The sequence below is a fragment of the Myotis nattereri genome (assembly GCF_964212035.1).
Source record: "Myotis nattereri genome assembly, chromosome: 1".
In the NCBI taxonomy this organism is placed as follows: Eukaryota; Metazoa; Chordata; class Mammalia; order Chiroptera; family Vespertilionidae; genus Myotis; species Myotis nattereri.
Window position 1 is genome coordinate 74,591,491 of NC_138075.1, and position 10,895 is coordinate 74,602,385.

The following is a 10,895-nucleotide window of genomic DNA, read 5'->3' on the forward strand; positions in this document are numbered from 1 at the left end:
CCACCAAAAAGGTTGCAAGTTGGGGCACATATGGGAAGCAATTGATGTTTCTCACACCACTGTTTCTCTCTCCCTCTCTCTCTCTTTCTCTTCCTCTCTAGCTCTTCCTTGCTCTCTCCCTTCCTCTCTCTTAAAAATCAATCAATCAATCAATCAATCAATCTAGGGTGAGAATTTTTTTAAAACTTTAAAAATTTTATTTTAGCATCTTGCCCCAAATGTGTATGGGACCACATGGAGTATTTTGTTAGAAGTTCTAAACAATGAGTGGGAAAGAAATTCATGCTGGCAAGTGGAGATAATGTATTTCCCTCTCTTCCAGATGCTGTCCCAGAAGAGGTGTTAGATACGAAAGAGAACAGTATAGAACCTGACTTACTCCTAATGTAAACTCCCGCACCAGGATGGAAGGAGAACCTTACCACAATGCAACTACTGTCAATGGCACCCCAGTGAATCACCAGCCTTTGGAACGCCATGGGTTGTGGGAAGTCATCACCATTGCAGCTGTGACTGCTGTGGTCAGCCTGATCACCACTGTGGGCAACGTCTTAGTCATGATCTCCTTCAAAGTCAATAGTCAGCTGAAGACGGTTAACAACTATTACCTGCTCAGCTTAGCCTGCGCAGATCTCATCATTGGGGTCTTCTCCATGAATCTCTATACCACCTACATCCTCATGGGACGCTGGGCTCTTGGGAGTCTGGCCTGTGACCTTTGGCTGGCACTGGACTACGTGGCCAGCAACGCTTCTGTCATGAACCTTCTGGTGATCAGTTTTGACCGTTACTTTTCCATCACAAGGCCCCTGACGTATCGGGCCAAGCGTACCCCAAAGAGGGCTGGCATCATGATTGGCTTGGCCTGGCTGATCTCCTTCATCCTCTGGGCCCCAGCGATCCTCTGCTGGCAGTACTTGGTGGGGGAGCGAACGGTGCCTCCAGATGAGTGCCAGATCCAGTTCCTCTCTGAGCCCACCATCACTTTCGGCACCGCCATTGCTGCCTTCTACATTCCTGTTTCCGTCATGACCATTCTCTACTGCCGAATCTACCGGGAAACAGAGAAGCGGACCAAGGACCTGGCCGACCTCCAGGGCTCTGACTCTGTAGCTGAAACTGAGAAGAGAAAGCCAGCTCACAAGGCTCTGCTCAGCTGCTTTGGCTGCCCGCGGCCCACGCTGGCCCAGAGGGAACGGAGCCACGCTTCCTGGTCATCCTCCCGCAGGAGCACCCCTGGGAAGCCGTCCCAAGCCTCCGGCCCAAGCACTGAGTGGGACAAAGCTGAGCAGCTCACTACCTGCAGCAGCTGCCCCTCCTCAGAGGATGAGGACAAGCCCACCGCTGACCCTGTCTTCCAGGTGGTCTACAAGAGTCAGGCCAAGGAAAGCCCGCAGGAAGACTTCAGTACTGAAGAGAACAAGGAAACTTTTGCGAGAGGTCAAGCTGAAAAAAATGACTACGACACCCCAAAATACTTCCTGTCTCCAGCAGCTGCTCATACATCCAAGAGTCAGAAATGTGTGGCCTATAAGTTCCGATTGGTGGTGAAAGCAGATGGGACCCAGGAGACCAACAATGGCTGTCGCAAGGTGAAAATCATGCCCTGCTCCTCCCCAGTGTCCAAGGACCCTTCCACGAAAGGCCTAGATCCCAACCTCAGCCATCAAATAACCAAACGAAAGAGAATGGTCCTTGTCAAAGAGAGGAAAGCCGCCCAGACCTTGAGTGCCATCCTCCTGGCCTTCATCATCACGTGGACCCCTTATAACATCATGGTCCTGGTTTCCACCTTCTGTGACAAGTGCGTCCCCGTCACCCTGTGGCACTTGGGCTACTGGTTGTGCTACGTCAACAGCACTGTCAACCCCATTTGCTATGCCCTCTGCAACAGAACCTTCCGGAAGACCTTTAAGATGCTGCTTCTCTGCCGATGGAAAAAGAAAAAAGTGGAAGAGAAATTGTTCTGGCAGGGGAACAGCAAGCTCCCCTGAAAAGTTAATAACTCCCCTCAAAAGAATGACCATCATCCACTTCCTGATTCCGGTTTGTTGATGTTCAAAAAAGACATCTGTCACTTTGAGTCCCTGAGAACTTTGTAAAGGCTTCAGGTCTGTTGCCCAAAGAAAGGAGTCACACCTGCCACAGTTGCTGTCCATTGAATTATTCCTGTCTGTGACTAAGGTCGCCTGATGTCGCAGGCGTTTGCCATTGCAGTGAATGGGCTCGTGGCTTCACAGGCGGGAGGCATGCTGGGTCACGGTGGACAGTGACTGAGGGGACTTTTGTCTAACCTTCTGTGGGGAACAGCAGGGACCAGTCGGAAACGTCTCCCCTGTGGAAACATGTCATAGACTTTTGTGCAGTGTGTATGTGTCTATGAAGTCGTCTTGTGTCAGTGAGAACCAGGGGAATGTAAGTCAGTGTTACCTGTCAACAAGAGTGGTATTCAGTTGGCTTCTAAGGCTTTCTTTATAAACCGATCAGTATTTATTTACAAAGTATTTATTATACAGCTGTTATGTGTTCTGTGCCGTGGTATATTTTCCTGTCCCTCCACCTGAGCAAAGCGCTTGCTAGTCCCTTTTACAGCTGATGCCAATTCCTGGTATCCATTGAAATCAAGCTGGTCCCCATCCTTCCTTTCAGAATCCTGCGTCTGGAAGGACCTGAAACCTGATCACACCCAGTCCTAGAGAGGGGACTCTATTCTACTAATAAATATGGTCCAGTCTCCACAGTCACTTATTTTAGGTTTTGCCAGTAGGGATTTTCCCTTTTTTTCTTAACAAATATTGTGCATTCTATTTTGTGCCCATGTAAACCCATTTATTCATGTTCTGTTCTTAGGAAGACGAGTTGTAACACAGTCCTTCACTGATTAAAGATCTTCTCCAGGCTATTCCTCAGGGTTCTCTTAAACTGTTTTCAGTGGTCTTAATTTCTAGTCGCTTTGAAAGGCAAACCTGAGGCAAATTGTGGAAAACAAATTTGGTTTCACCCCATGATTTTGAACTTATTCCTTGGTCCTTTAGCAGGCCCCCAATTTCCCTCAGTTCACACAGACCCCAGTTCACACCCAGGCACAGCAGGTCATTGTGGAGCCTCCAGCCAAAAGTGGAGAGACAGCAAGGGAAAGGTTTTATTACTTTTTTTAATAGGTCCTTGAATCATGGTTCAGAAATGACTTACTTATTCATTCCTCTCCAAATTCATGGTCAAAGATGAGACGTCCAGAAAAGTACAGTTGAGTCCACTGAAGCTGGCCATGGCCATTAAAAAGGAAAGACGAGGCTTTAAAAAAACAAAATGTAGGTCATAATAATGTATGAAAATATATCAGTTATATCTACATAACATACAGCAGTGGTTCTCAACCTTGGCTGCACATGAGAATCACCTGGGAATCTTTTTAAAATCCTGATTTCTGGGCCTCATCCTCCGGAAATTCTGTTTCTTTGTTACTAATGTTGTGGCCCCACCCCATAACAAAGAAACAGAATTTTCGGAGGATGGGGCCCAGAAATCAGGATTTTAAAAAGATTCCCAGGTGATTCTAATGTGCAGCCAAGGTTGAGAACCACTGCATTAGAGTATCAGGATTATTCAAATCCAAATTTAATTGAAATCTGTGTGCATAAACAAACTGAATCTAAGATGTTTCTTTGATAATTTTGAAAATAAACCAATGTGCAAGAAATTGAAACTATAAAATAGTGCATATAATTAAAGATCCACAAAGAAGGCAACAGTGCAGGTCTGAGGAGAAATTTAAAGATGAGCCCGACGGGTCTCCGTATTTAACCTGTTGACTGTATCTGCAGTGTGTTTAAAAATCTCTAGACTTCATTTCACTGAATATAGGCCAGTTCTTTCTTAACCTCCTTTGTTAAGGAGATGTAAAAATAGCTGGCTTAGTTATCCTGGGAATTAGGCATGTACTTGGGCATAGGAGAGCTACATACACCTCACACCTGAAGAGCAAGCCTGCCTCTTACAAAGTCCCAAGAATGCTCCAGGGCAGCAGAAGCCCAGGGCGCCCCTCCAGCCTTATAGGGACCCAATATTGAGGTGTAACATCTTGAAAGCGATGTAGCTGCTGAGCCTTCGTGAGGGCAGGTTGACACCTGCCACGAATTTGCTAGACTCTTAATTGGCTCAGTTCTCCAGGAGAGACGCTCCCCGGCCTATGTGATGCTGACAGGGTGTAACTTCATGAGCAAACCTGCTCCACCAGCTCTAGATAAGCAGTTGGGTTTTTTAGGTTAAGGCTTTGGGTTCCCGAGAAAAATGAAAATCCCTCCAGAGTAACAGCACTTGAAGCCCACGTTGGGCATTCGCTGTTCACAGAGAGATAAGAGAAACAAGCCAGTTCAAACAAAAGAATGCAGAACTCGAAGTGCGGACGGGTGGCGGAGAGGAAGGTACACTTTCACACTCCACAATAACCTGGGACTTTTTGGTCATCATACGTCCAATTAATGGAGAGGCCTATGCTTCCTTATCACTGGCTTTTTAAAAATTTATTGGGGTGACATTGGTCAACATGAACATATAGATTTCAGGTGTGGATTTCTATGTTATAAGATCTGTTTATTACACTGTGTGCCTACTACCCAAGGTCAAATCTTCTCCTGTCCCAGATATTAGGACCCCCTTTTGGAGACAGTAAGTTTTGCAGACTACTAAAGTTTTGCCCTTTGACATAGAAATAAATAAATAAATAAATAAATAAATAAATAAATAAATGCCCAAACTACTAGAGGGCACTAGCATTGGGCCTCTGGTGGGGTCCTCAGAACGAAGGCCCGATGGTAAGCGGCAGGAACCTGGTGGTGGGCAGGGTGTGCTAACTTCAAATCTTTGACCTTCTGTGCCCTCTGACTCCCAAATTCTTCTATGATAAACTGTGTACAGCTTTGTTTGACTAGTTACCTACTGGATGCTGCTATGTTGCTAACATCGTGTTTCTCTTTGGCTGTGAATTTGATGGCCTGTTAAGCAATCTCTTTTCCGTACAGTTTTTGGTTAAAGCACTTTGTCAATGTTCCTGCCTCTGCTTTGCTCCTTTGGTGAATGTCCTTTGAGGGAGTTGCTGATGTTTGGTTCTTTGTAATTGTGAAATCTGTACCTAATCTCTGGATTGGAATATCCAGTTGTCTATCATAAATTCTGGAATTGTAGCAAAGGATGTGGGGACTGGGCTGCTTTTTTGTATTGTACAAGCATCATTCTGGAAATTAAAGAAATTTAACCACGCAGTAGTCCAATACAAAGCATCTATACTAATGAAAGCCTATGTGGTTGTCACGCCCTCACACCGTGATGCCCTCATGCCATAACAATCCATCACCAGGAGGCTGCGTGCGCAACGGGTGTGTGCGGGTGGGCGAGGCTGCGTGCGCAGGGAGCCTTGAAGGCGGATCCCGGCAGCTCTGGCTCTGCACAGTGAGGCCAGGGTCCCACAGCGTGGGGTCCCCCAGCTCTGGCCTACCTCTTTGGGGCAATCCATCGAGTAGCCCCAGATGGTTGGGCGGGACTTACCTCTTTGGGGAGATCAATCACAAGTCTCCTGCACTGTGAGAGGGCACAGGCCAGGCTGGGGAACCCCCACCTGAGTACACAAATTTCGTGCACCGGGCCTCTAGTTTAAATATGAAAATGGTCTCAGGTTAGCTTGATAGATCCATCTATATTAGAGATCCCACACACATTTGCATGGCCTGGCCGTTTAAGAATGGATACGCATCCCTCTTTCTACCTCTGTGATTTCTTCCTTTCCTCTCAGTTACCAATGACCAAATTAAGATGAAATAATGATGACAAGATTCCTGGGACTGAAATGCTTCCCTTTCCCTCCAGGACAAGAGAGGTGGGTCAGACCCCAAACCACAGCCCTGTAGCTGGTACAGACCCTGCAGCAAAACCACAGCAGCATTTCCTCTTCACCTGCTCAAAAGGCTGGAGCCCTAGTCATTTCACCCCCATTGTAAGTGATACCAATTCCCACCCGCCCCCGCCCCCACCCCCACCCCAGGACATCTCAATTGTAAAGAGTGAGATTACACAAACTCTTACCTAATAAGGACCTCAGATGGCAAGTGGGAGGGAGAGGGGAAATACATTTTTTAAGTATCAAAGAAGGAACCAGAAGGAAATTAAAAAACAAAATTTTCAAAATAATTTTAAACGTAGAGAAAAGGAACAAGAATAGTACAAAGAACTCCTATATCCTTCACCCATGTGCCCCAACTGTTAACTGTGCCACGCCAGCACGACCAAGGGTGATCCCGAGGGGGGGTGGGGGGGGGGGGGGAAAGGATTAAGGAAAGACAGACAAGAGAATAATAGCTGGGTCTCGGTGGGACGCTGCCTCCCTGATGAGGAGACAATGACAGCGCCCACAAGCCATGTCTTTATAGCAGATGCCACGAGGCGAAGTAGGGGCGTGATCACGTTGTTTACAGCATTCTCGTGAGCTCCAACGCTACTCAACTATATTCAAGCACCTGAACTCTAGCACAAGGCACGTGGGGCCACGTGTTTGGACCATAGGTTCAAGCTTACAACCACAGCCGTTGGTTATAATTGTGCTGGGAGGGCCCTGCCCTCCAGCTGGGACTTGCACGTGGCCATGAGAGGACCCTGTCCTTTCATTAGTCCGAGGCTTAAACCTGGCCAAAACACCTTACCCGCGCCCCACAGTTAACATTTTGCTATATTTGTACACTTGTGTGAGTGTGTGTGTGTGTGTGTGTGTGCCCACACATATTTTTTCTCAACCACTTGGAGAAAGTTGCAAACACTGTGTCCATTGATCTCTAAATACTTCAGTGGATATTTCTAAAGAACAAGGATATTATATTGCATAACCACAATACAAATATAAAAATCAGGAAATTTAGCATTGCTACAATATTATCTAATACAGCCCATACTCAAATTTTGCCTGTTGTCCAAATGATGTATAATGATTTCTTTTCCAGGTCGGGATCTAATCCAGGATCACACTTACACGTAGTTGTCATGTCTCATTAGACTCCTTTAATCTGGAAGAGGTCTTCAGCTTTCCTTTGTCTTTCATAACATGGTCATTTTTTTAAGAGTACATTCAATCTAATTTTTAAAAATAATTTCCATCATTCATGGGTTTGTCTGATCTTCCCTCATTAAGTTCAGTTTAATGTTTGTATTGATTTGGGCAGGAGTATCACACATGACACTGTGTGATAATTTGCCATCCATCTGGGAAAATTATCCTCCGTGTATCACATAGATCAGGAGGAAGTGATGTAAAATCCTATTGCTGATGTTAACAATGATCACTTGGTTTAGGTCTCCCCACAACACCCTGCCAGGTTTCTCGACTATAAATTTACTATTTTTCTCTCTGCAATTAATAATTTGGGGAAAGAAACTAAGCCTATATAAATTTCTTGTGGGTAATTAGGTTTTCGCCCAATAAGTATAGCATATATTTATTATTCTCACCCATGCATGCTATTACTATGATTGCCAAGTGGTTGGCATTCTATTGTGGGAATGCTTTTCCCTCCTTTCTAATTTATTCATGTATTTATTATCATTATGAACTCATAACTGTTCTTTATTCTTTTTTAAAATATATTTTTATTGATTTCAGAGAGAAAGGGAGAGGGAAAGAGAGATAGAAACATCAATGATGAGACAGAATCGTTGATCAGCTACCTCCTGCATGCCCCCTACTGGGGATTGAGCTGCAACTCGGGCATGTGCCTCAACCAGGAATTGAACCATGACCTCCTGGTTCATAGGTCATGCTCAACCACTGAGCCATGCTGGCTGGGCATAACTCTTATTTTAGTAATTGGGTTAAAAATCCAACCCTGGCAGGTGTAATTCAGTGGTTAGAGGGGCAGCCTGCGCACGGAAGGGTCATGGGTTCGTTTCCCAGGCAAGGGCACATACCTGGATTGCAGGTTCAATTCTCGACCCTGGTTGGGGTATGTACAGAAGGCAACTAATCAACATGTCTCTCTCACAATGTTTCTCTCTCTCTCTCTCTCTCCCCCTCTCTCCCTCCCTCTCCCTCTCCCTCTCTTCCTCTCTCCCTCTCCCTCCCTTCCTTCCACTCTCTCTAAAAATCAATGGAAAAAATATCCTCTGGTGAGGAGTGAAAAAAAATCCATTCCCATCATCATTTTAATGCTCAAACTGTCACAAATTTAAGCAGTGAAAGCTACAAGATGACTGACCCTTAGACATATCCTATTATCTTAGCACTCCCTTACTTTCTGGTACAATAAAAAGTTCCAGGCTCATCTTGACTCTCCCTACCCCAGCCCAGGAATCAGCCATTTCTTCAAGGAGCCCTGGTTTCATTAAGTAGAGAATGGCACTGACTCAGATCTGAACTCAGGATATATTCATTACTATTAGACTGAAACTAAGAAATATGGCCCAGTCAGTGTGGCTCAGTGGCTGAGCATTGACCTATAAACCAGGAGGTTGCCCTAGGCCTAGCCGGTTTGGCTCAGTGGATAGAGTGTCGGCCTTTGGACTGCAGGGTCCTAGGTTCGATTCTGGTCAAGGGCACATGCCAGGGGTGTGGGCTCGATCCCCAGTATGGGGTGTGCAGGAGGCAGGCTGTTCAATGATTCTCATCATCTCTCTCTCTCTCTCTCTCTCTCTCTCTTTCCCTTCCTCTCTGAAAGCAATAAAATATTTTTAAAAAATTCTTTTAAAAAACAAAAAAACAAAACAGGAGGTCACGGTTTGATTCCCAGTCAGGCACATGCCCAGGTTTCGGGCTTGATCCCCAGTAGGCGGTGTGCAGGAGGCAGCCAATCAATGATTCTCTCTCATCATCGATGTTTCTATCTCTCTCCCTTCCCTCCTGAAATCAATAAAAAAATATATTTTTAAAAAGAAATATGTACATGTGAACACTTATTAAAAGCAATGAATTCATATTGACATCTGCAATTCCAATCCTACATGACAGGATTCTTCCTTTTCCATACGTGTATCTCCCTTCTCCAACAGTGAGAATCATCATTTGCTCACTTGCTCAATTTGCTCAATCCTTTAAGAGTTACAGAATTGGCACTCCCATATCACTATGAAAAACTAACCTTTTAGTAAAGTTCCAATATTTATTTGCAGGTTTTTTTTTCAGATTAAGATTGAAGGAATACCGTCAAATTACTATGTTCAAAAATTGCTTCAGTTAATGAGGACACAAGTAGAACAAGTTGAACAACTCTGGTGACATCAAGTAATAATAAGCAAAAGACTGACACTCCAATAAATATTCCTATTAAAATCAAAGAGGGCCCATCCATCTGGGCAAAGTATCCTCCCAATGAACTGCACTGTCCCCCATCTCCCTCAATGAATTAATGTGTGGGGTGGGGAAGCAACCATTTTAAGTTTATCTTCAATAATGAAAAAGCCATCATCCAGACTTCTCTACATTAGTGTGCTTTATGGCAATCTATTTGTCCAAAAAGTCCTAATCTTCTTATTTTATACTAGAGGCCTGGTGCACAAAAATTTGGGCACTCGGGCGTCCCTCAGCCCGGCCTGTGCCCTCTCGCTGTCTGGGACCCCTCGGGATATGTCCACCTGCTGGCTTAGGCCCACTCCCCGGGGGATTGGACCTAAGCTGGCAGTCAGACATCTCTCTGGCAGCCCAGGAGCCTTCGGGGGATGTCCACTTGCCAGCAGGGAGTAGGCCTAAGCTGCAGTCGGACATCCTTAGCGCTGCTGAGGAGGCGGGAGAGGCTCCCACCACCACCGCTGTACTGGCAGCAGCCATCAGCCTTGCTTGTGGCTGAGCAGAGCTCCCCCTATGGGAGCGCACTGATCACCAGGGGGCAGCTCCTGCATTGAGCATCTGCCCCATGGTGGTCAGTGTGTGTCATAGTGACCAGTCATTCCCAGTTGTTCTGCTATTAGGGTCAATTTGCATATTACCCTTTTATTAAATAGGATGGTCCTCAAGCCTCATACCACCAGAGTCCCTTCCCCCCCACAAATGCCCTATGGTCCTGCTAAGAGCAGTCCTCCAAAGAGTTTTCTTTCCCAATCCTCCAAAGAGTTGCATTAGCAATGATTTTCTACACATATACACTTTTTAAAACACACAGTGCTGCTAAGTACTGTTCAGCAATCCTCATGTTCACATCAGCCCTCAGACTGAAGGGTCCCGGGTTTGATTCTGGTCAAGGGCATGTACCATGGTTGTAGGATTAATCCCTGGCTCTGGTCAGGGCATGTGCAGAAAGCAACCAATCAATGTGTCTTTCTCACATCGATGTTGCTCTCTCTCTCTCTGTCTCTCCCTCTCCCTTCCACTCTCTCTAATAATCAATGGGAAAATATCCTTGGGTGAGGATTAGCAAAAAACAGCAACAACAAAAACTTTGCTAATTGTGACTTATCAATGAGTCACAGACTGAAAATTGAAAATAAATCTATCTATCCGATCTAATAAAAGAGAAACATGGTAATTAGCGTACATCTGCTACTCTTCCCATTGGCTAATCAGCGAGATATGCAAATTAACTGCCAGTCAAGATGGCGACCAGCAGCCAGGAAGCTTGAAGCTAACATGAGGCTTGCTTGCTTCAGTGACAGAGGAAACCAACGTTCCCCGCCTGCCTTGCCGCCCTCTCAGTTTGCAGTTTCAAACATTGTTACAAATATAGAAGTTAAACTAAACCCCAGAAACCTGCTTTCAGCCCGCCGGGATCTCAGAGCTGGAGTTGATACAGTGTTCCTATTATAGAACCCAAACAAACCAGATACCAGCTTTCAGCAACAGAGGCCTCAGAGCTGGAGCCAGAGCTAAAGCTGGCCCAGAATTTAAAAAAAAAAAAAAAAAAAGGAGCAGTTGGGAGCTTCTGTCACCC

At 45.5% G+C, this 10,895-nt stretch overlaps 1 protein-coding gene across 1 annotated transcript; it reads left to right on the plus strand.

Annotated features, from left to right (window-relative positions):
• Window positions 1–404: 404 nt before the first annotated feature.
• On the plus strand, window positions 405–1,994 carry CHRM5 (cholinergic receptor muscarinic 5; the record flags this gene model as incomplete). Its single annotated transcript, XM_081099383.1, has 1 exon — window positions 405–1,994. One exon carries the CDS (start codon window positions 405–407, stop codon window positions 1,992–1,994), a length of 1,590 nt encoding a protein of 529 aa, XP_080955509.1.
• Between the last annotated feature and the right edge of the window lie 8,901 nt (window positions 1,995–10,895).